The sequence below is a fragment of the Myxocyprinus asiaticus genome, chromosome 39, assembly GCF_019703515.2.
Source record: "Myxocyprinus asiaticus isolate MX2 ecotype Aquarium Trade chromosome 39, UBuf_Myxa_2, whole genome shotgun sequence".
In the NCBI taxonomy this organism is placed as follows: Eukaryota; Metazoa; Chordata; class Actinopteri; order Cypriniformes; family Catostomidae; genus Myxocyprinus; species Myxocyprinus asiaticus.
The window spans coordinates 21,476,110-21,502,311 of record NC_059382.1 but is presented as its reverse complement, the minus strand read 5'-3'; the positions used below and the strand labels follow the sequence as shown (position 1 = coordinate 21,502,311).

The window sequence follows — 26,202 nt, the reverse complement described above, 5'->3', positions numbered from 1 at the left end:
TCTGCCATAAAATTGGTTTAATTCATTAACAAAATTCAAGTTTTTGCATATTTTGTCTTGCCTTTTCTTTCCCCATCATTGCATTTAATCCTTCCCAAGCCTGTTTTACTTTCCCCTCAAAAAACATACACTATTTTATTTTTTAAATCTATTTTAGCAATCTTTACTTTAGACCGAAATTCCTTCTCTTTCTCCCTGATGATATCATTATTTCCCATAATAAAAACAGCCTTCTTTTCATTTAGACACATATTCAAATCCTTTGTTAGCCATGGCTTATTATTCACGAAAACTCTAACCATTTTTACAGGTATTATTATATCTTCACAAAACTTTATGTATGATGTAATAACATCTGTAAGTTCATGTATGTCAGGGCATGAGTCACAAAACACCTGCGAGTCTGTAGAGACAAAACAAAAATTAAGTTCCTCTCTTCTTTCTTCTGACCACTGTTATACAGTTCTTTGGACAGGTTTTTCACTTTTAATCTTTTGTCGGTATTTCGGCAGAAAGTGAATATCATTACTTAATATTTTCAATAAAAAAGAACTATGACACAAAAGATAACACATGCAAATTAAAACCCAACAGGGTGTTCACGGGTCCTGTCAGACCAAAACCCAGACTGATAGAGTGACAAGACTATGACATTACCCATAGGGACGCCTCCCAGCGTCCCAAAACGGGAACATCAAATAATACACAAGACAGACAGCAGCGACTGGGGGGCGGCTTCCGTGGCTGGGAGCGCTGGCAGCGACTGGGGAACATTCTTGAAATAGGTTTGCTCACTCAACGGTTGATCCTTCATACAAGCTTCCAACAAAACCATATCATCAGCGTACTTGATTAATCTAGCTCTTTGATTCTGAGTCTGTAACTCATTGGTATATACTGAAAACAAAATAGGTCCCCAGCGCTGGCAGCGATCCGGATCAAATTAACCATGGTTCCCTATCTGTCACTCACTCGACGTTGGTGTCGATGTAGTGACACTAGGGGTCACTCTTGGGAGCCCGAGACACCTCTGGTCTTTGATAAAAGGCCAATGAAAATTGGCGAGTGGTATTTGCATGCCACTCCCCCGAACATACGGGTATAAAAGGAGCTGGTATACAACCACTCATTCAGATTTTCTCTTCGGAGCCGAACGGTCATGCTCATTGAGCTGAATACTACTGTTCATTCACCTGCTGGATCTGACGGCGCATTTCAGCGGCTTCTCCCCCTCTGCACTGGTGCACTGCAGAGAATGCCCCTGGGCGCTTCGGCAGAAAAACTAGAGAGTATATTTTCTGAAAGAGCATTTTTCCCCTCTAAAAGAGTATATATTTCTCTAAAAGAGCGCACACACGGAACGTCTTTTTAAAGACGCGTCTTTTTAAAGATGCTTTTCCGATTGTGTGTTATTCCTGGTTGTGCTCGTTATCTCTCGCCTTCTAACGGTCACGATCACTGTCTTTCGTGTCTGGGAACTGCTCACGCGGAGACAGCGTTCGTGGATGGTCACATTCTCATTGCGAGAATGTGTCCATGGCAACGTTGCGGTCGCGGCTCGCCTTCGTAAGGAAGCGAGCCACCCCAGAGGCTCCCGCCTCGGTCCTTTTACCCACGGGTTTGAGGCCAGCGCGGCTAGCACTGGGGGCGATTTGGGGACCCCAATGGGACCACCTCCGCCGGGTATCCCCCCGCGGACCTCCCATTCCCCAGCACGCTCGTCTGCCCCGATCGGGCTTCCGGGTGAGTCCGCCGGCTCGTCTCACGGCGAGTTCGACCTCTTATTCGGAGCCCGCGAAAGTGATGAGGTCTCGAGCGCAGCATCGGAGAGCGGGCTCGTCCAGTTGGAAGCCTCAGCTGGGCTCCTCCCTTCGGGGTCGTTCACCCAGTCACAGGCTGACGCGGAGATGACGACATGCTTTCCCGGACAGCCACGAGCATCGGTTAGAGTGGATTTCACCGCTCTTCCCTGAACCCTCGCGGCTCGGTGATTGGTTCCTGGGCTCGCGGCGCCGCTCAAAGCCACGCCCCGCCCCGTTCCTTTCTTCCTGGAAGTGCATGAAGGGCTGACAAGGTCGCGGGAGGCACCTTTTACTGCCCGGTCCCGATCTTTTCAGCTTCCCGCTCTCACTACCCTCGATGGTGGGGCGGCCAAGGGTTATTCGGCAATCCCCCGGTGGATAAAGGCGCTCGCGGTGCACCTATGCCCGCAGAGCGCCGCCACCTGGCGCGGGTGCCCAAAGCCCCCGTCCAAGGCCTGTAGGTTTACGTCGTCTCTGACGATCAAAGCCTACGGCGCTGCTGGACAAGCCGCCTCCGCCCTGCATGCTATGGCTCTCCTGCAAGTCCGCCAAGGCGCTAAAGGAACTGCACGAGGGTAGTTCCGCCCCGGGATTGATGCAGGAACTGCGCTCGGCGACCGACCTCGCTCTCCGAGCGATGGAGGTCACGGCGCGGTCTCTCGGGCGGACGATGGCCACACTAGTGGTCCAGGAGCGCCACCTTTGGCTCAACCTGGTCGAGATGGGTGAGGCCGACAGGACACGATTCCTTGCTGCCCCCATTTCCCAGGCGGGCCTATTCGGCGACACCGTCGAGGACTTTGCCCAGCAGTTCTCGATGGTAGAGCAGTAGATGGATGCTAGCCGGCTTGTCCTGCCCCGGCGTGGCTTAAGATCCTGCACCCCATCTACTCATCACCGAGGGCATCCCCCTGCGGTGACTGCACCGGCTCCGCCGCAGCCCGCCCCTCCGGCCCGGCCCTGGCGTGGAGCCCACCGCAGGAAGCCGACGCCACCCGTCTCACAGCCGGCACCGAAGAACCCACGGAGGTCTTCGAAGCGCCCAAGAGATGGGCGACCCAGGGACAACGAAACCCGCTGCTCTGGAGCTGGTAAGCAGATCTTCTTTTTGTTACCTTTTTCATTTAAATTGCGCTGCATGCCCAAGTGGCTGCAGTACTCAAGAGCTCCGCAAGAGTGGTTTCCTTGTTCCCTGGGTCACATATTCGGTGTGTATGGCTGGCATCACGACCACCGTCCACCACTCCATTTGGCAGGTTGGCGCTCCAGTGGCGGTCTCCCGCCCTGAGCGCCCAGCTGTGGCACAAATCCGCCCCCGATGTGACAGTCTCCACGGGTCATGAGGACAGGCCTCTTCCTCCCCCGTCCCAGGCTGTTCCGGGGGTGGTCACAAGGAGCCAGGTAAGTGCTTCGATGTCCTCGGACTCAGTACGGCCACGATGTGGTGTGGCACCTCAAGCTCCGCCCCGCCGCGAGGCCCCACCCGCCGGTACATCCGATGACGTTGTCCCTTTGGTCCCCCTTGCGCGGAACTCGGACGCATGGCTTGCGCTTTCCAGTCCGTCGCGAGGGCTGGTCCGGACCGTCCGACTCGGCTGCACGATTCACTTCGCTGGGCATCCGCCCAGGTCCAGCGGTGTCCACTTCACCTTGGTGAAAGATGGAAACGCTGCTACCTTGCGCGGAGATCGCTACCCTCCTACGGAGGGACGCGATAGAACCTGTCCCTCCAGCCGAGATGAAGAAGGGGTTTTACAGCCCCTACTTCATTGTACCGAAAAAAGGCGGTGGGTTGCGGCCAATCTTGGACCTGCGAGTACTGAACCGGGCCTTACACAGACTCCCGTTCAAGATGCTGACGCAAAGACGCATTCTAGCGAGCGTCCGGCATCAAGATTGGTTCGCGGCGGTAGACCCGAAGGATGCGTACTTTCACGTCTTGATCCTTCCTCGACACAGACCCTTCCTGCGGTTTGCGTTCGAGGGTCAGGCGTATCGGTACAAGTCCTCCCTTTCGGCCTGTCCCTGTGTCCTCGCATCTTTACGAAGATCGCAGAGGCTGCCCTTGCCCCGTTAAGGGAGGTGGGCATTCGCATTCTCAATTATCTCGACGACTGGCTAATCCTAGCTCACTCTCGAGACGGGTTATGCGCACACAGGAACCTGGTGCTCTCACACCTCAGCTGACTAGGGCTTCGGGTCAGCTGGGAAAAGAGCAAGCTCCTCCCGGTTCAGAGCATCTCTTTTCTTGGTTTGGAGTTGGACTCAGTCTCCTTGACGGCGCACCTTACGAACGAGCGCGCCCAGTCGGTGCTGGCCTGTTTGAAGGCGTTCAAACAGAAAACAGCGGTTCCACTGAAACATTTTCAGAGGCTCCTGGGGCATATGGCGTCCTCGGCGGTGGCCACCCCGCTCGGGTTGATGCATATGAGGCCGCTTCAGCACTGGCTCCAGACTCGAGTCCCGAGACGGGCATGGCGCCACGGGACACACCGCGTGGCCATTACGTCGGTCTGTCACCGTCTTTTCAGCCCTTGGACCGACCTCTCGTTTCCACGAGCAGGTGTTCCACTAGAACTGGTCTCCAGGCGCGTCGTGGTCACGACAGACGCCTCAAAAATGGGCTGGGGCGCTGTTGGCAACGGGCACGCAGCCGCCGGCCTCTAGACGGGTCCGCGGCTGCGTTGGCACATCAACTGCCTCGAGTTACTGGCAATTCTGCTCGCCCTGCGGAGGTACCGGCCGTTGATCCAGGGCAAGCACGTGCTAGTTCGGACAGACAGCACGGCAGTGGTAGCATATGTCAACCGCCAAGGCGGTCTGCGCTCCCGCTGTATGTCATAACTCGCCCGCCGTCTCCTCCAACGGAGTTAGCAGCACCAAGTCGCTGCAAGCCACTCACATCCCGGGCAACCTCAACACTTCGGTGGACACGCCATAACAACAGGTTACCCTCAAGGGAGAGTGGAGACTCCACCTTCAGGTGGTCCAGCTGATTTGGAGTCGATTCAGTCAGGCACAGGTGCACCTGTTCGCCTCCCAAGAATCCTCCCACTGCCCGCTCTGGTACGCCCTCACCGAGGCCTCCTCGGCATAGACGCGCTGGCACACAGCTGGTCCCCTGGCATTCGCAAATATGCGTTTTCCCCGGTGAGCCTGTTCGCACAGACCCTGTGCAAGGTCAGGGAGGACGAGGAGAAGGTCGTCCTGGTAAGCACCCTACTGGCCCGCCCAGACGTGGTGCTCGGACCTCACGCTCCTTGTGACAGCTCCCCCCGGGCAAATTCCCCTGAGGAAGGCCCTTCTTTCTCAGGGAAGGGGCACCATTGGGCACCCACGCCCAGACCTCTGGAATCTCCATGTCTGGCCCCTGGACGGGACGCGGAAGACCTAAGCTGTCTCCCACCTGCAATGGTAGACACGTTCACTCAGGCTAGGGCTCCCTCTACGAGGCGCCTGTATGCCTTTAAGTGGTGTCTGTTTGCTAAGTGGTGTTCTTCCCATCAGGAAGACCCCCAGAGGTGCGCAGTCAGATCAGTGCTTTCCTTCCTGCAAGAGAGGTTGGAAGGGAGGCTGTCCCCTTCCACCTTGAAGGTGTACGTTGCTGCCATAGCAGCACACCATGACGCAGTCGACGGTAAGTCTTTAGGGAAGCATGATCTGATCATCAGGTTCCTAAGAGGCGCCAGGAGGCTGAATCCCTCCAGGCCACGCCTTGTTCCCTCATCGGACCTCTGTAGTTTTTCAGGGTCTACAGAGAGCCCCCTTTGAGTTTTGCAGTCAGCCGGGCTTAAGGCACTCTCCTTGAAGACTGCCCTCCTGACTGCGCTCACTTCCATCTAGAGGGTAGGTGACCTGCAAGCGTTCTCTGTCAGCGAAACGTGCCTGGAGTTCGGTCCGGGCTATTCTCACGTGATCCTGAGACCCCCGACTGGGCTATGTGCCCAAGGTTCCCACCACTCCTTTTAGGGACCAGGTGGTGAACCTGCAAGCGCTGCCCCAGGAGGAGGCAGACCCAGCCCTGTCGTTGCTGTGTCCGGTGCGCGCTTTACGCATCTATTTGGATCGCACGCAGAGCTTTAGAATCTCTGAGCAGCTCTTTGTCTGCTTTGGTGTACAGCGGAAAGGAAGCGCTGTCTCCAAGCAGAGGATCGCCCACTGGCTCATTGACGCCATAACTATGGCATGTCTCGCCCAAAACATGCCGCCCCTGGTAGGGCTACGAGCCCATTCTACCCGTGGTGTAGCGGCTTCTTGGGCCCTGGCCAGAGGTGCCTCTCTAACAGACATTGCAGAGCAGCGGGCTGGGCAACACCCAACACCTTTGCAAGGTTCTACAACCTCCGGGTGGAACCAGTTTCGTCCCAGGTAGTGGCACGCAACACAAGCGGATAAGCCCGGGATAGCCGGCCGGGTGTATCGCTTGCACATAGCGCCTTCCACCTCCTTTTGAGCTGAAGACGTGCGCTGTTAATTCCCAGTAGTGTTCACAAAAGTTGTTCCCTGGTTGACTTCCTCCGAGCCCTGTGGCAGTCGAGTTTTCGGAGAGACTCGCTGCCGGCCCAGTACACGCGCTAACTAAGAGCCCGGTTCTGGGGTAGGTGCTCCGCATGTGGCGGTTCCCTGTAAGGCTAACCCCATGCGATCTATATCTTCCGCTAGTTCGTTTCCCTACTGGCAAACTGCGTCTTCCTTGGGCAGAGCCCCTCAGTCTCCATGTTGTAGTAACTCCTCCCCCATTGGGCAGGATCTACCTTGAAGGCTCTCCACATGGTTGGAAAGACCATGTATGTATTCTTCCACTTAAATATCCCCCCCCCTCTTGGGGCGAGGTGTGGTCTCCGCGGTGTCCTCCCCTTGGGAGGGACACCCCCCGACTAGACCTGGCGGCCCAGTCAGATAATTCCCCTTCTTTTTTAGGGAGTGGAAAAAGAGAAGGGGAAAGAGGCCACGACTGCGTTAAGCCTGTCTCTATCTCTGGGTAGTCGACTTTTCCCCAAAAAGGGCCGTTTGACACTCATAACTGTGTTGGGGGAGGTTACGTGTCGACCTGGTGCGCTGGCTATGAGGCACACAGCAAGTCTGCCCACCACACACCGCCAGTTCACGTAACACAGTTCAGCCTTGTGGCGTTTTGTATAGGGACACCTAGTGTCACTACATCGACACCAACGTCGAGTGAGTGACAGATAGGGAACGTCATGGTTACTGGTGTAACCTCCGTTCCCTGATGGAGGGAACGAGACGTTGGTCCCTCCTGCCACAACGCTGAACTACCCGCTGAAATGGCTGGACCTTATATCGGCTCCTCAGCGTAAAACCTGAATGAGTGGTTGCATACCAGCTCCTTTTATACCCGTATGTTCGGGGGAGTGGCATGCAAATACCACTCGCCAATTTTCATTGGCCTTTTATCAAAGACCAGAGGTGTCTCGGGCTCCCAAGAGTGACCCCTAGTGTCACTACATCGACACCAACGTCTCGTTCCCTCCATCAGGGAACAGAGGTTACACCAGTAACCATGACGTTGTACAGTAGTAATATTGTAGTAATCATGTGCTTTGGTGGAAACTATATAGTTCTGATGTGCTAACCATGGTGTTATTACAGTAATATGTTGTTAATAGTAGTTAATAGTAACCATGTTTAATTTTGTGGTTACTTTGACTTTACTAGAAAAATACCATGGTGATACTAAGGTTACTGTAGTAAAACCATGGTTAATTTTTGTAAGGTAGGGTTAGGGGTAGGGGTTTGTGTAGGGTGTCTGTGGGACTCCAAATAAACACAATAAAAATGCTGCAGTGATGCCACTATACTGTATGTTAGTATTTAAACAGGGGTGTAAGAGCATCTGCCACCATTTGCACTAGAGTGCAAATAGCATCTAATTTGAACTTAGTACAAAGAAGATGCTTTTTGTTGCTTTTTACACTTAGTGTAAATAGCCTCTGGCAAAAATATATTGCCTTCTAAAGCCACTTTTTGTATTGTCTTTGGGACGAGGAGGAGGGTGTGGCCAGGCCGTGATGGAGCACGGTCAGCACTGAATCAGCTGATCAGTGGGAGAGCGAGACAAGGGGCAGCCGGAGACACCGGTACGAGAGAGAGAGAGAGACGCACGTGGCCGCATTGCATGTGTGTCTGTTTATGTTCATTGTTTAAGTTCATTTAAGCATTAAAAGTTAATGTTGATTGTTCAGTTGGTTCCTGCCTCCTCCTCGCCCAGCCTTTACTTGTTACAGTCTTTTCAATGCTTAACTTGTCTGCCACAATAATGTAATGCATTTTAATTATCTGAATTATAAGACTTTATAATATATACAGTGTGTGTGTATATATATATATATATATATATATATATATATATATATATATATATATATATATATATACAGTATATCAAATTGATAATTATTTCAATATAACTATTTATAATTTAATCATTAATATTTATATATGCGTTAGATTAAAAATAATTTGATGAATTAATCAGCATATCATGTATTTAATTCAATTACAAATTTTAATCAATTGACAGCCTTAATGTCATAAAATAGCGTTATGTGAGAAACAGGGTGAAAAATAAGTGTTTATGAACTGATAATCTGCCGTTTTACTTGTGATTTGTGTAAAAGTGAATACAAATCTTTGATGTAGCGCTTCTAGTGTTTATTTCAACAGGAAACTGTTGCAATATGCAATAGATAAGAAACCACATAAAAATCATTTTGCAAAACTGTAGGTATAGCAATGTGTTTCTATTAGACTAGGTTGGGATAAAAGATGGGGGGTTAGGGTTTTGGGATCGGGAAATGACTTAATATATAATCGAACTGTCGTCACCCACACACCAGTGCCACTGTGCAATATTGCCCACCAGGCTGCATCTCTGATGTGAGTTTCTATTTATGATTCATTATGGATGTATTGAACTCACACCTCTTCTTGCTACACCTCCAATAAACAGGACTGCTATGGATGCTCTGTATTACTACTCTGGGAGCAGAATTTCACCATTTCATCTTCATAGCATCTGCATACTGTAGCTCATGCAGCTCATCTCAGATACTGGGATTTATTTGCTTGTTGAGACTGAACATCCACTGCTGTGGCTAACATACATACAATCAATGAGCTGTTATGGGATCAATGCTTATGTAAATAAGAGGAGATGAGGGCCACTGTGGCAGACATCAGACTCATCCATCTCTGGTGTGTCTGCAGCTGTGCAGTGCTGTGGTGCAGTGTGGTGTCTGGGCTGGAGGGAAACTGATGGCTGTGGGATGTTATTGGCTTAAGCCCATGATGGACTCCCTCAAGTCTGTGAACTCAGCATTACACCACTCCTCCTTGCTCTCTACCGGAACTACTGTATCCGTGAAGCACATTACATAGAGTTATGCGAGCTCATAGAAATCCTCAGGAATTACATCAGTAAGTAACTAGAAGTTCCTCCAGCTAGAAAAATAGTACCACCTCTAAAGGATGACTTACACAACTTTTTAGCTCAAGTAAAAATTTGAAGTACTGGTACTTTAAAAAATAAATTGAGAATCACACTTCTGCTTTTAAACCCTGGTTGCCTGCTAGACTTTCATTATAAGTGTATTACTGTAAATATATTTCCAGTTCATTTATGTACACAGAGGAATGAGTCAAAATTGCTGTCTGTGGTAATCAACAGCATGCCTCAGATACTGTACATATTAAATCAAAATTAACCCGAAATATTCCATAACCTCCTGAGACCCCCATATGACCGCTGTGTGCATTTTCCATTTGTCTTGTAACTAGTACCACCTAATAAACAAGCAAAAAAAAAAAAAAATGATTACATTCTTGATATTTTTCCATTAACGCTACTGTTTTTTCCCCAGGTGCTTTGTTCAGTCTTGGTGTTCCGCACTTGCATCTTTTGACAGTGCCTAAAGCATGAAGATATTTTTTAACTTGTTGGATCCTCAGTGATTTCTTTTTCTTCATTTTCTCAGCCTAGAGCTGATGTCTGGCTCTCAAGAAATATCAGTGATAACTGATAACTGATGATGTCACAGCAGTGCTGAGATGTCATTTCAGTGAAAACATAATTGCAGAGATTTTGCTTTTCAGGAATAAGAGGAATAGCTGTTTCAGATGGGTTGAGTGGCTCGTATGACTGATGGTGAAATAACTCTTATCTTAGATGTTCCGACTCCTCGGTTACTCAGTCTTTTATCTGTGAGATGTATCTCTTTTATTACTCTGAGGTGAGTCTTTTGGGATGACACATGCTACTGTCATTGTGTGAATATGTGTGTGTTGTCTCCATTGGCTGAATGGCCCAGTGGGTTCGAGTGAGCTTTGTGACTGCAGCTGTCCCTTCTGCACTGTTATAGATGAGCAGTCAGGTCATCCTTTTGAGATGCTGTATGGAAAAGGACGGGACTCGTAAACACTTAGAAATAACCCACCAACAGGCGCTTTGTCATAGCCCCTTTTGTGTCCCTTTATGAAGCCAAAAAATGTAAATATGGGATTTATAGCAGGGTATATGAGGACACGTATTCACACAAGTCCAAACTTTCGGCGACAAGTGAACAACGAGTTTTAAAAGGAAACAGTCTGTCACACTGATCGCACTGTGAATTTGGTGACAGGAGGTTGAACATTTTGCTGCAGTGAGCTGTCTGTGCTTACTGAAATTCAAACCACTGCCCCCAGTGGCTGAGGCTGGAAGTGTTGTTAAGGTGAAATGTCCACCAGGTGGTGCCAAAAGCGAGTTGTATTTTTAAAAATAATAGTTATTCCATTTATATAGCATAGTATTGGGGGAACCTCCTCAACCACCAGCAATGTGCAGCATCCACCTGGATGATGTGACGGCAGCCGTAGTGTGCCAGAAAACCCACCACACAACAGCTATTGGTGGAGAGGAGAGTACAGTGATGTAGCCAATTCATATATAGAGGGTATTATTAGGGAGCCATGATGGAAAGAGGCCAATAGGCAAAGTTTCCCAGGACACCGTGGGTTACACCCCTACCACTTTACGAGTATTGTCCTGGGATTTTTATTGACCACCGAAAGTCAGGACCTAGATTTAACGTATCATCCGAAAGACAGTGCCTTTTTTTTTTACATTATAGCGTCCCCGTCACTATACTGGTGCGTTAGGCCCCCACACAGGCTGGCCTACCTACAGTAATACAGTGGCTTCAGTGGGTAACCAGGCCAGAGTTACAGGGTGATTTAAGATAGATGTTGTAATGCAGTCAACAAGAATGCATCTTTTATTATACTCCCTAACTCAAACCCTAAACTAACCGCCAGTGGAGTAAAACTATTTTAGAACAAAAATGCAACCTCCGAATTGCGTTCCCATTGTTTATGTGGACGAGATTACTTCCTGGTTTCCATGGACCTGAACCTGTGTCTTGTAGATTGCTCGCACAACGTGCTATCAGTAGCACCATGGGGAAAAGACATAATATTTGAATTGATGCAAAAGTGTCTGATGGGGGATGATGTTTCTCAGTAATTTGGCAGAATGGTGTCGATTTCAGGGTACATGAACAGTCGGAAACATCATGTTGATTTGTGTGTGATCATTTTGGTTTATAAACTCCCTCACACCGAGTCCAAAATATCATAATGCGATGATCTGGCCAATGTTGTTTTGTTGTTGTTGTTGTTGTTGTTGTTGTTGTTTTATATATATATATAAATCGTTCCATTGCCAAACATTAATTTAAGTATCTTGTTTAAAGACTCTTAACAAAAACACTTTAATAAAAATACTAGCTTCACACTTCTGCTTTTAAACCCTGGTTGCCTGCTAGACATTCATTGTAAGTGTATTACTGTAAATGCATTTCCAGTTCATTTATGCACACAGAGGAAAGAGTTAAAATTACTGTCTGTGGTAATCAACAGCATGCCTCAGATCCGGTACATGAACATTAAATCGAAATTAACCCGAAATATTCCTTAAACTGATTACATTCTTAATATTTTCCATTATCGCTACTGTTTTTCCCCCAAGTGCTTTGTTCAATCTTGGTGTTCCGCACTTGTTTCTTTCTTTTTTAATAAATAGTTCCATTGCCAATCATTCATTTAGGTATTTTGTTTAAAGATAAAAAAAAATTTAGTCTATGTTTATTAGTTTTGAAGCCATGTATGTACTATTGTTCTTCTAAACATTGACAAAATCCACTTTTAGCAGAGATGTGACTAAATCCTTGGCTATTTAAAAGAAAAAAGGGATGAGTCCTTTGTGTCCCACAAACTTCCTGTTTCAGTTGGAAATTTGTCAACACTGAACAGAAAACTGTGCAAATAAATACATGTTCAGTCATGTTTTCTTGTGTGTGAATGTGTTTGGTATTGATTTTGTCTCTTAGGAGAACCCAGAGCACAGGACAGGATCCCCTCAGGAGGCAGGGTTCTTCAGCCGGCAGAGCACCCCAGCCTCTCTCCGCACAGGCCATCAAGCACATATGGGTTCGCACTGCCCTCTTCGAGAAAGTCCTGGACACAATCGTGCAGTATATTGTGGATAACGCGAGGTAATTAGAACATCCGCTTCTATTCCAGTCCATTCTACTTTCTTTGTTTGATTTTGTATAAATTGCGACCACACAGCATTCATTGCAAGTGCATCTCGTCTTTGTTCATATGTTTATTTGCCAAGATTAAGGCTTGAAATGTGATATTCTTTTTTATGTTTATGGTGATTGCTTTCACTCTCAGGAATAATGGGCTCTTTGTTCAGCCTTTGAAATAGGTCTCTGGTTATTGACAAACACATTGTGTGTGTAATTGCTGTTTGTGTGTCTCTGCAGTAAGTATTATGAAAGGGAGGCCCTGATCCACGACTCCGTATTTGGCCCTATACTGGCAGCGCTTCTGGGTAAGTCTGTCTGATGCTTACAAACACACTCCATCTATTCCTAGTGCAGCTAATACAGATTTATAGGTGATATGAAGGTTTATAGGTTATGAAGAACATATTCAGTGCTGTAAAAACATTCAAATGGTGTTAACTCTGCATTATTGTAATATATATACGTATTTTGCCAGTGTACTCCAGTTTGTTTTGTGTTAAAACCATATTTTACATCTGTAGTAGGGCCTTGCGCTCTGGAGTACACCAAGCTCAAGACGTCGGATCATTTCTGGACAGACCCGTCAGCCAATGAGCTGGTGCAGAGACATCGCATCCACGCGGCCCACAGGGGTCAAGAGGTGTCGCCGGGCCGGAGGCCTGCACTCGGGGTGAGAAAATCATGCAGAACACATGGGGTGTTTGATAGTGTTAGTTTGTTTTTGAACACTAGTCAAAAGTTTAGACATGCTTTCTGGTACTTGTTCTTTATTATTAATATTCTTCATATTTAAGAATAATATTAAAGTATCCAAAACCAGCACAAATAGCACAAATGGTAGTATGAGAATTATTTAGTATCAAACATTTTTGAAAATATCAAATGCATCTTATATTTTAGCTTCTTTAAATTAGCCTCCTTTGCCTAGATTACTGTTCTTGGCATTTTATTCAACCTACTTCATTTGGTGCCACATTGGATGCTTTTGAAATAGTATTGAGGGAGTTCACATGTACTGTCTATTTTTAGCACTTTTTGGCTGCAATTTCCAAAATTTTAAGAAAGACATTAGTTTTGTAAATGAATTCTTACATTTTATATTTGTTTACAAAACTAATTTCAAATCAAATCAAATCAAATCCCTTCCTAACGTACAGTGAAGCTAAAGATATGTTTTGGTCTGTTCTCACCCAAAACCGATTAGATTGCTTCAGAAGACATGGATTAAACCACTGGAGTCGTATGGATTGCTTTTATGCTGCCTTTATGTGCTTTTGGATCTTTAAAGTTTACAGAGCTGAGATATTCTTCTAAAAATCTTCATTTGTGTTCTGAGAAGAAAGAAAGTCATACACATCAAGCGAGATCAAACTTTTCACTGGTGGTGTTTCTAAATGTTTAACCTACTGTTTGTGGATATTACATTCATATAGCATATTCATGGTCAAACATTCACTTTCTTTAGATCCGAAAGAGGCAGTCTAGTTGTAGCATGTCTGAGGACACGTTTGCAGCTTCGGCAAGAGAGTACGTTGAATCCCTGCACCAAAATTCACGTGTTCACTTGCTCTATGGAAAGAACAACGTACTCGTTCAACCGGTAAGGTGATACACACGCACAAACACACTTGCTCACACATGCAAATGCGGTCTGGAAAACTGATTTGATTTGTAATAAAATTGATTGATTGATTGATTGATTGATTGATTGTAGATAAAGGAGTCTCATCTAATCAATAAGGGTTCCACTATAGGGGCTGTTTAGGGGAAAAGGGCCACTCTAGCTTACAGCAAGTGTAGCTGGAGAAAATCAATGATCACCACTGGTCAGAATTCTCCTGCCCTGATCTCCTTACTTCCCTCCATTTTTGTCCTTCGTCTTACCTGTAGTAGTGAACTTGAACCAGGGTCACTCTCCCTCCTTGTCCAAACAAACAAACAAAAAATTCTCTCCTGTGTATCGGCCAATAAGTGGTGCCCATGCAGACTTTCTGCCTGATAGTTGGCCAGTCTTTTGAACTGGAAAAGGCAGACTGGATTAGCCATTACACCACATTAGATTTGTCATCAACTATGAGTCAGGGATGTGGTGTCTGTGTATGTTTGCCTGTGTACATGTGTGTGCGTGTCTGTATGATTTGCAACACTGACTAATGTAATTGGGCACACAGAGTGCTGGGTCTGGCAAGGACTTGTAGAAATCAATAGTGTGAACGACCCTTGCCAATAGGACCGCAGTGATTCAGGACTAATTCGATTTCAGTGTGAAACCTGATGCATCATGCAGCCATCATTATCCCACTTAATCATGAGACATTTTATTTATTTCACTCATTTGCTCATATCACTCACTCACTCTCTCATTCCGTGATCTTATCTCTATAAGTTCTTGTGTATTTAAGGAATATTTCACTAAAAAATGAAACTTCTGTCATTATCAACATCATGTTGTTACAAACTCGTATGCTCTTATTTTTCCCTGGAACTATTTGTTTAACTTGAACACAGGAAAGAGACAGAAGAGTAAGAAAGGCTCTTGATTTTACTAGATATTTAATTTTAGACAGCCTTTAAGATGAAGTGGAGAAGCTGCTGCTTTTATTATTTGTGTATTAAAGGCTTTGTTCTTTGCAGAAGAAGGACATGGAGGTGCTCCGTGGTTACCTGTCCCTTCATCAGGCAGCGGAAACACTGACGCTGAAGTGGACGCCCAATCAGCTAATCAATGGCACTCTGGGTGACTGTGACCTAGAGAAGAGGTAATGCACACATAGGTCATCAGGTAAAATGGACCAGATAAGGTTGGAATGTCCTTAAGTTAAAACTGTAGATACCCAGTCACAACTGTTGCCTTTAATTTTATACTGTATTTGACATGTCGTAACTGTTTTGATTGGTGTAAGTTTGCTAAGGTGGGCAGAGGAAAAAAAACATAGCGTGAGAATCCTGCTACCGGTCATCTAGGTTATAAACAGTTGTATAATATATTTGAATGGAGGAACAAGTGAACATCTAAAAGTAATAGAATTTTTTCTGTTGATCGTGTCTATAAGAGGAATTGCAAAATATTAGTATACCTATTTTAGCAGAACAGGTTACCATAGGTTAATTCCATAATCAATTAAAAGAGAGGTCGGAAGGGGGGTGGGCCGCAAATTTTTTTTAAGGTTGAATTTTTGATTGACTTCAAATAGGCTACCAGTACTAAAGTACGGAGCAAATATACATGACCCTAATGTGAACTGTAAACATAATTAGATCATGTAACATCAATATGCTTCATCTCTTTTAGAAAATATGAATAAAGGCATTCATAAATGCCTTCTGTCTCCATGACGTTAACCTCCATGACGTTAACCTAACAAAGTCAGTGTATTTGTTGGCAAACTGGATCTTTGGTATGGTTGGTTGATTAATAAAAATGCTGACATGTTTCCCAACTTCACTGACTGTGTGCAAGAGGCTGGATAAATATCTCTCCTTTGATACACACAATCGTTCACTGAAACAACAATTCGGCCATTATTATCAGTGAGGATTTCAGTTCATTTTCTTGGGTCAGAGACCCCTTCAGTTGCCCAGGCAAAGACCTGACAGTCGAAATGGAGGAGCAGTTAGTCGAATTAAAGAGTGACACCAGATTGCGACACCTCTATAGCTCTTGCTCTCTGCCCTCATTTTAGTTGACTGTGATGAGTGAATATCCTCAGTTTTCTGATGCCAAATTACTCCTTCCATTCGCCTCAACTTATCTGTGTGAGGCCGGGTTCTCAAAATTGACAGCCTTGAAAACAAAGTACTGAAATCGCTTCCAGGTGGAGGATGACATCAGGCTTGCGCTATCCAACACTGAACTGCGTATTGCGCTTCTTTGTAAAAAGAAGCAAGCACAGGTGTCTCACTGATTCATTTCACAGTGTCATGGCTAGTGAGATCAGGTTCTTAAAGCAACTCTTCTCTTCTTTATCCTCTTTCAATCGACTTGTTTTACATGTAAAATAGCATAGTACACATTATTATAACCTACTTTAAGTCCTCCTGTTCAAAGTAGGCTATATTGTTCAGAAACATTTTTGATCATTTGTTTTTAGCATAAGGACGTGTTCCACACATGTCCATTATATAGTTTTATAAAAGTAATAAAAAATTTTTTTTAAAAAAACAACTCACAAAAGTAATTTTTTTTTTATCTTTCTATCTATCTATCATCTATCTATCTATAAAAAAACCCGATAAAGATTCGATAAAGATATAGTCGGGGGGGGGGGTTGCGGTGTATGACATATAATTGGAGAGACTTGCTTTGGAAGATTGAGTGTGATGCAGTTAGACATCATTAAGGTGCACTCAGTAATTTTTTTCTCATTAGAAAAGTTTTACTCCTAAAGAAATCAATTGCAATTTTTAAACTTATGTATAAAATCATGATGAATCACATGAGATGAAGACTCCAGTCATATCAGTAAACTTATTAAAGCTGTTTTATTTTACATGGAGAGGGTCCCCTCATGTGGGCTGACATGTTAGGATCATATGACCAGCCGAATACTACTCACTTAATCTTAGTAACCGCCCCATTATTGGACACTTTTACTCATGGATTAAAATAATCACAGACTGTGAAAAGACGGTGAAAAGTGAATTTCTACAATGCCGTTTCAACTGAAAACAACTGAGTTTGATTAATGCTGCATCCACACCACTAGGTGTCAGTGTAAGTCCAAGACGACATGAACAAAACTTACTGAGTGCACCTTTAATGCTGCACTTAATGGATTAATTTACCTGATTTAATCCTTTACACATTTTGTTTTGCAATAATACATACTGTAGCCAAACACTTTACTGTTTTTCTCTCTCACTCTCTCTCACTCTAGTATTTTTTGGGACTACGCATTGACTGTGCCTTTAAAACAGATTGTCTGCCTTCACTGTCACCAGCGCAGTGAGTCTCTTCCCTATTCTTGTGACAGGCTGTTCATTTCTTAAACTAGCATCACTGAAGCACATGTTGTTTATCTTTTGATAATAACATGGATAATGATTTTCTCTTCAACCTCTATTATCAAACATTGTAGTAGTGAAATGAGACCAAGAAGTTCATTGGTCAGTGTTGCCCCATCAAAGTTTTTAATAAATTTAATATTTTATTAACATTTATGCAATTAATTTATAAAATACTGTAAAATATAAAATGAAATTAATAAAATCTAAAGTAAATGGTCCATAATTCATGTAGTTCCTAAAATAACTCTGTATGAAAAATCTGATTATTGATTTAATTCACATAAAATGTTTAAACTATCATTTTAAATATACCATATATAATATTTAAGTATTACATATTTTAAATTATATGATATTATAAATATATTATAAATAATTAAAAAAAATATATATTTATGTGAATTTCTCTCAGTGGACTGTGGTGGTACCCTGGTGTTAGTAAGTCAGGATGGGATCCAGCGGCCTCCTCTGCACTTCCCTCCTGGGGGTCACCTACTGGCTTTCCTGTCCTGTCTGGAGACAGGTCTTCTGCCTCGGGGTCAGCTGGAACCACCTCTCTGGTCCCAGAGGGGTAAGGTGAGGGTTGTTTAGCATCATCTTATTCCTTTTTACTTAACAGTTATTTGAAACAACCTGCAGTAGAATTTTTAAACGTGTCAACCTTTGACATCCTTGCTTATTGAAGGAATAACTCAAATGAGCTTTCTTAATACTCAGCTGATACACTATATAAAAGAGCTTCTTCCCTCTATAATCTCTTTGTCTTCTCACTAATTAATGCTTGTTGCCAGTCTGCTTGTTTGATTTCTAGCTTTTTGCTTATTGACATATGGCTTTGTTTAATTCAGTGGATCTAATTAATTGCAAAATGTTATTAATTTGAGAACGAACCTGTCTTCTGACGGAATATGACTGTGTGTGTGTGTGTGACTGACAGGGCAAAGTCTTCCCTAAGCTTCGTAAGAGGAACAGCACGGCCCGTTTAGTGGATCAGGATGGAGACAGAGAGGAGCAGATTGCTGCAGACTACGTGTTTCGGATTGTTTATCCGGGACACCGTCACGACTCAAGTGAGTTTCTGCACATATGCATCTGACTTTCACTTTCACCATCCATTCATCTATCCATCCGTCTGTCCATCCATCCTTCCACTCATACATCCATCTATCATCTACCACTTGGACTCATCTGAGCCACTGTTCCTGGAATGCTGAATGCTGATCCAGGCTGCATCCAGTGTTCGAATTGCGTCAGTCAGGGCTCTTGAGGCTTAATTACTCTTATAATGTGATGATGGGGATATGTGGTGTCAGTCCCATTCTGTAAATGTCTCAAAAAACTGGGCGTGGCACACTTGAGTGTGTTTAGGAAATTCAGATGGAAAATAAGTTTGGAATTACTAATGAAATGTTAAAAAAATTATGGAAATTAATGAAACAGAAAGGGAACCCAACCAGAAGACCCACCAGCCGCCCCTCAATTCGAATACTGACTGTATCAGCCACTATCTCCTCTCTGTTGTTCATGTGTTTTGTTCTCACATTACTGTGAAACATAACAGCCGTTGTGGAGGCTGCTAGGAGGGACGTGAGTATTATGTGCAGCCTTTGGAGTTTCACCGTTTTGAACTGGGTTGACAGTGCTTTTTTATATCTGTATGTGTGTGTGTGTGTGAGTTGATCATGACTTTTGCTACAGAGGCGGGTGCTAAACTGTGTTCTTTTATCACCCAAGCAGTCACTATAAACTACCACCACACCACAGGAAGTCGTGCGCCCTCTCTGGACGACGATGAGGAGGAGGAAGATATACTTCACGCAATGATCTCAATGATCTGCTCACGGAACCTCACAGACCCTAATGTCATGAAAGGTTTTTATCACCAGTGACCCACCTCATCCCCTCCCCATCCTTCCTTTCATCCTTCTTTATTTCCATCGCAACTGATACCTGATCCCCACAGCAGCAGCCCAGCAGTGCGGCCGGTTTTCGGTCAGTTAGGGTACATTGAGCCTCAGTAGTCTCCTTAGGCATCGTGGTGTCCTAGTCACTCTTTATGTTGGGACTGCTTGTTGTTGACCTGACCTGTGAGCATGTAACCACGGCAACCATGGTGTAATCATTTGCGACTAGAACAAAAGTTAGGTCAAGTGACAAGGTCCTAGGTGTACAGTATATGTGTTGTTTGTATGTTACAAGGTGCCTATGCCAGTTTTTTCATTGGTGCTTGCAAAGGCAAACATCATTATTACTATTGCTCATAATAAGGGTAAGGGATTTGAACAACTAACCCGAACTCTACTCTAAACTTTGACATTCATCTTGCACTGGTTGTGCTGTGGAGAGGAGTGATACCTCAAATTATTCAGTTTGTTAAAGAGAGGTGTGCTACTATGATCAGATTTTCGCCAAGCAGACAATAAAGTGGATTAAAAAAATCCCATACAATGTTAAAGTAGGGAATTAGTTAGGGTTGCACTAGCTGTGCGTAAGGTCTCACTTAAGTTGGGATGAAAAGTTCAAATTAAGGGCTTAATAACTACAAGTTAGTTTGTAACTAACTGCTTAAAGGAATATTTCTGGTTCAGTACAAGGTAAGCTTAGTCGACAGTATTTTTGACGTAATGTTGATTACCACAAAAATTTATTTTAACTTTTAAAAATGTTAACAGAAATTGGAGTTAAAGTGAGGCACTTACAATGGAAGTAAATGGAGCCAATCCTTAAACATTAAAATAATGTTTCAAAGGTATAGCCACAAGATGTAAACATTATTGGTGTTTTCATGATTTTAGAGTGATAAATTTGCTTACTAACTTTTATGTGTAAAGTTATATCTTGTGTTACAAATTTGTTGCTATGGCAACATTACATTGTAAACCCGAAAACCCAGATTCTATTCAAAAATAGAAACAACTTTACAGCTCAAATAATACACAAGTTTTAAAGCATGTATAGTCACACAAGATGACGTTTACCTTTATTGATCCAATAAGTAGCTTTCAGATTTGTAAACAGAAGTGTTGAAAAGCCATACATTTCAGTTTTGTCCTATTACGGTTGATATATAAGCCTTTTTTTGTCCCATGTAACTGTCAGCAGTAATAAATTACATTTCCATTCAATACAATATGTAGAAAAGTTAATGTTCTAAATAGTATGTTTAAATATGTACAGTAAATAATAATATTCAGGAACTGTATCTAAAACCAATAAGGGGCTGTGAATATATACTAATACAACAGACATTTATTCATTTTAATATCCTGTTTATTTTGTATGTTTTTTATTACTTTGCATGCCAGTGTAAAGCATGACAGTGACAGACGCACACCGGAAAGTGCACTGTTTAGATGAGTGTCATCCTGAAAAGCCTCTAAGAAGTCCATTTTTTACATAATATTCTCTCTGGTAAATGTTGTGTGAGTGTAAATGTTAACATCATCATACACATTATGTCTAAAGGATTGAAGTCTGTCATGCAAAACATAAGCTCATTGATGTCATTTAATCAGTTTGCATTTTTAGTCCAACCGTTACTCCTGGTCAGAGGCTTCTGTGAATATTTAATTGTAGGGTTATGTTTCACCAAAGTTTATTAGTTAACCTAAGTTAGCAATGCCTTAAAAAACACTCAGAACACAGTAGAAACCTCATAGTATCGCCCTGGCAACTGCTCATGGCAGCGAGCATGACTCCTCTAGTTCTGGTTCTTTAAATGTAAGAGAAATAAATTCAATCATGCTTACCTTTATATGTAGGATTGCAACTGATGTTACACACAAATCTGTATGTGTGTGTGTATATGAGGTCAGTTCAGTTCACATCACTCCTCCCTGACTCTCAAATGTCCTCACTATGTTCCCTCCACGCCTCTGTTGCCGATGGTTACCTACACTAGCCTTTTTCACAGTCGGGAGAGCTTTCACTGACCTGCCACATTGTCATACTAATACACTACCTTTGTCCTTCTAACTTCTCACACAGTATACAGAAACACATGGACTGATCTGAGTGAGATGGTTTAGGACATTGTTCTCAACTGGTGGGTCGTGACCCTAAGATGGGTCGCAGAGAAAAAAGCAATGCTAAATTCAAATAATAAAAGGCAAATAACCATATAATCAGGCTGATCAACTTTTCAAAGGGAGAAGAAAATGCTTCCCATATCTTTTTGACAACGTTGACATCAAAGGCAGAATGTCCAATCAAACTCTATGGTATTTTGCCACAAATGAATCTGTTACAAACACATCAAACCAAATTAGGTAAATGCCAATATGGACATGTTGCATGACATGCCCTTATCCTCGAAACCCATGAACAAATCTATAATAAATCCAAAAAAATACGACCAGTTCTACATAAAATAGAAAACTTTGGCTTGCAATGATGATAAATATGTTTTTGTCATATGTGTAAAGTTAACACGTTTCAGTGTTTGATTGTAAGGACATTTGGTTTAGTTTTGAACACTAAACAATATTAGTACTGTGTTGGGTCGCTGCATGATGGGTCCTGAAGCAAAACCAGAACTCTCTGCACTGTTGGGCCAGAGTGTGGTGGTCAGGCAACAATGCTTCCAATTATTTGCTCTTTTCCTTTTGCACTATTTGGTTGACATGAGTAAGACCTTAGAGAAGTGTCAGTTGTTTTGGGGTTCTATCTCTTTCTTTTGGATTCGCTGCAGAATGCTCGAGGGGCTTTGCATGTCAAATTTGCAAATGTTGTGTATTACATTTTCTTTATTTTTCTTTGTGGTGAATGTGCTCCACTGCTGTTTTCCTCTCTTTATCAATTCTCACTTTTCCTATTTGGTTTGATTTGTTTTTGATTTGTTTGTCGATGTTCCTCTTGTGTTGAGCCGATTTTCTGCAATGCTGTTCACTGTAATTCTTCACTAACTGCAGTCACCTTTCATTATATCAGTTAGGTCCTGTGGGGTTCTGGTGTAGTAGACACATGAATCGTTCCGTGAATGCGTCGCCCATTTGATCATAGACTTACCAAAGTCTCATAGCCCATGCAAGACTTTTAGGGACAGATATTCAATACGTGCTCTCCGTCCACTGTTATTTTGGTTACAACAAGGGAAGTTATGATGTATAGCAGGTCACCAGCTCCAACCTGAAGAATTAAGGTGAAGAGCATTTACTCAGTTTACTATCGACTCTTTTGGTTCAATGAGTTCACTATCTTCACATTTGATAAAATATGCACTGTATACATTTTTCTTCTTTATTTATTTTTTCTTTATTTTTGTCATGATTTAATCTGATGCATCCAGCATGGTAGGAATGGTTACTGTCTGTCCTTCTATATTCCTCTTCAAGCTCTACCAGTGCCTGGCTTGATTTGTGACACTCTGTGATTGATTGATTGATCGATCGAATGATTGGCAGGTCTCCTGGCATTGCATCCCCGCATCGTTTTACACCTTTTCCTTCTGTTCATTCATAGATGCATGTTTTTGATATCCTTCGGGTTTTCGATTATTACATTATGTGTAATTAAGGATACATTAGTCATATATTAATCTGGTTAACAAGATCTGAATGGCATTTTTGAAAGGAAGAAAATTAAACTATATACAGTTGAAGTCAGAAGTTTACATACACTTATGTTGAAGTCATTAAAACTCATTTTTAAACACTCCAAAGATTTCATATTTGCAAACTATAGTTTTGGCAATTCGTTTAGGACATCTACTTTGTGCATGACACGAGTCATTTTTCCAACAATTGTTTACAAACAGATTGTTTAAATTTTAATTGACTATATCACAATTCCAGTGGGTCAGAAGTTTACAAATACCAAGTTAACTGTGTCTTTAAGCAGCTTGGAAAATTCCAGAAAATTATGTCAAGCCTAATTTAGCTCCTGATAGGCTAATTGGAGTCAATTGGAGGGGTACCTGTGGATGTATTTTAAGGCCTACCTTAAAACTCAGTGCCTGTTTGCTTGACATCATGGGAAAATCAAAAGAAATCAGCCAAGACCTCAGAAAAAAATTGTGGACCTCCACAAGTCTGGTTCATCCTTGGGAACAATTTCCAAACGCCTGAAGGTACCACGTTCATATGTACAAACAATAGTACGCAAGTATAAACACCATGGTACCACGCAGCCATCATACCGCTCAGGAAGGAGACGCATTCTGTCTCCTAGAGATGAACGTAGTTTGGTGCGAAAAGTGCAAATCAATCCCAGAACTACACCAAGGGACCTTGTGAAGATGCTGGAGGAAACAGGTAGACATGTATCTAAATCTACAGTAAAATGAGTCCTATATCGACATAACCTGAAAGGCTGCTCAGCAAGGAAGAAGCCACTGCTCCAAAACCACCATAAAAAAGCCAGACTACAGTTTGCAAATGCACATGGGGACAAAGATCTTACTTTTTGGAGAAATGTCCTCTGGTCTAATGAAACAAAAATGGAACTGTTTGGCCATAATGACTTTCGTTATGTTTGGACACAATCCCAACCGTGAAGCATGGGCGTGGTAGCATCATGTTGTGGGGGTGCTTTGCTGCAGGAGGGGCTAGTGCATCATGGCATCATGAGGAAAGAAAATTATGTGGACATATTGAAGCAACATCTCAAGACATCAGCCAGGAAGTTAAAGCTTGGTCGCAAATGGGTCTTCCAAATGGACAATGACCCCAAGCATACCTGCAAAATGGCTTAAGGACAACAAAGTCAAGGTATTGGAATGGCCATCACAAAGCCCTGACCTCAATCCGATACAATTATTTGGGGTAGAACTGAAAAGGCGTGTGCGAGCAAGGATGCCTACAAACCTGACTCAGTTACACCAGTTCTATCTGGAGGAATGGGCCAAAATTCCAACAACTTATTGTGAGAAGCTTGTGGAAGGCTCCCCAAAATGTTTGACCCAAGTTAAACAATTTAAAGTGTATGTAAACTTCTGACCCACTGGGAATGTGATGAAAGAAATAAAAGCTGAAATAAATATTTCTCTCTATTATTCTGACAATTCACATTCTTAAAATAAAGTTGTGATCCTAACTGACCTAAGACATTTAAACAATGTATTTGGCTAAGGTGTATGTAAACGTTTGACTTCAGCTGTATATGCAGTGGAGTCAGGTTGAAAATCTGGGATTCAGAATCTAATTTAAACCTAGAAATAAACAGCACGTTTTATGATTTCGAAAAATGTGAAACTAAGAAGCGTTATGATGTAGAATTAATGAGAAATATGTGCAACTCTTCACTATTTCTAGGGCACTTATCAAATTTAAGTTAATTTTTGACATTGACCATGTTCATTCCAATGTGAGGAAATCTTTCATTTTCATGAAGTACACAAGTACTTCTCAAATCATGCTGGGATAATATGGATCATCAGGTTTTGCACAAACACAAGAGCATGCTGTCATTAAAGCAAAAGGGGGACTTATATAATGCTAAGATTTTGTTTTAATTCATGTTAATTATTTAAACATTTTACTCAAATTGTTATGCTGATAATATTATTTGTAATTAAAAAGTTATGTTAAATTAGAAAAATACAAAATAGAAGTATTTTCACTAGTGGTTTTAGACTTTTTACCCCAATGTATTACAAATAAAAACACTCCAAATCATATATATGCCAATGCAGTTAGGAAGGATGCATTTTACTCTTCCTTAATTGTCCCATGTTTGAGCTGAGGCCTGTAGCATTCAAGTCACATTTTCTATGTAATTGGTTTTGAATGGCTGAAAATGATATTTTATGCCCATTCTAGTGGGCATTCTACGGACTAGTATAACTGTAATTTCCACAAGACATTTATTATGGTGTCTGAAATATGAACTGAATTCACGTAGCATTCCTCCATACAACAAAGTAGCTCTGAGAGGAAAGAAAATCACAATTTTCAATGATCCGAATAAATTTAATGCTAATATATCTAAAGCAGTGATTTACAAAGGAAATGTGTTCCTCAAATGCAGGTTACTAGAGCAGGTTAAATATTGCTTATTCATCTCTATTTCCTCTCTCTTTCTCTCGCTCTCTCTTTATCCATCTCTTCCACGCCCACACCCTTGCAGACCATGGGGACATGATGGAGATGCAGGGCTTTGGCGGCAGCCCATTGTCATGGCAGCAGGGCGAGTACCCCAGTCATATGTCATTATGTCTCTCCTGCTCCACTGGGGGCAGCAACACATCTGTCGAGCTTCCCCTGAGCTGCACCTGCATGCACGACCGGTGAGAGATGTGTGCATACATATACCATTAATGAGTGCTAAACATATGGAGGGTGTGTGGCTGCAGTTTACACACAGACTAACCAAATCAGCCAACCAGCATTCCTACATTGAAAGTAGAGCCGGGTTACATAAAAATAGTCAAAATCAAATTGAAATCAAATTTGAACCTTTCTCGATATTTGGCTGCATTTTGAAGAGTTTGAGGTAAATTACAGCAGTGTGTTCTACAGTGGTCCATAAAATTAATATTATTATTGGTTATACTTTACAGTAGTTATCATGAACCAACAATGAACAATGCCTTTACAGCAATTATTATCGGTGATGTTAATTTCTACTTATACATTTTTTAACATTAAATTTGTTAATAATGTTAATATAAGTTAATGCATTATGAACTAATATGAACTAACTATGGACAATAGTATATTTGTAAATGAACTTTAACCAAGATTCATAAGTGCTGGAAAAAATTATGTTCATCGTTAAGTTCACGATAACTAATGCATTAACTAAACTGTTACCACTTAATTATTTAAAGACTTAAAATAAAACTTAACAGATTATAAACTTGCAGT

The 26,202-nt window shown here is 42.8% G+C and overlaps 1 protein-coding gene across 3 annotated transcripts in view; it reads left to right on the top strand.

Moving 5' to 3' along the window:
- The window catches only part of sgsm2 (small G protein signaling modulator 2), a 97,317-nt gene that overhangs the window by 54,273 nt on the left and 16,842 nt on the right, over window positions 1-26,202 (top strand). Inside the window, exons 4-13 of one of the 3 annotated variants that reach the window (XM_051678839.1) lie at window positions 12,188-12,352; window positions 12,629-12,696; window positions 12,913-13,061; window positions 13,857-13,991; window positions 15,026-15,150; window positions 17,269-17,336; window positions 17,811-17,974; window positions 18,336-18,468; window positions 19,136-19,270; window positions 25,463-25,622. In XM_051678839.1, coding sequence (XP_051534799.1) covers window positions 12,188-12,352; window positions 12,629-12,696; window positions 12,913-13,061; window positions 13,857-13,991; window positions 15,026-15,150; window positions 17,269-17,336; window positions 17,811-17,974; window positions 18,336-18,468; window positions 19,136-19,270; window positions 25,463-25,622 — 1,302 coding nt within the window. Of the gene's footprint in view, window positions 1-12,187; window positions 12,353-12,628; window positions 12,697-12,912; window positions 13,062-13,856; window positions 13,992-15,025; window positions 15,151-17,268; window positions 17,337-17,810; window positions 17,975-18,335; window positions 18,469-19,132; window positions 19,271-25,462; window positions 25,623-26,202 lie in introns of all 3 variants that reach the window. The other 2 variants (XM_051678838.1, XM_051678840.1) reach the window with 2 other exon arrangements.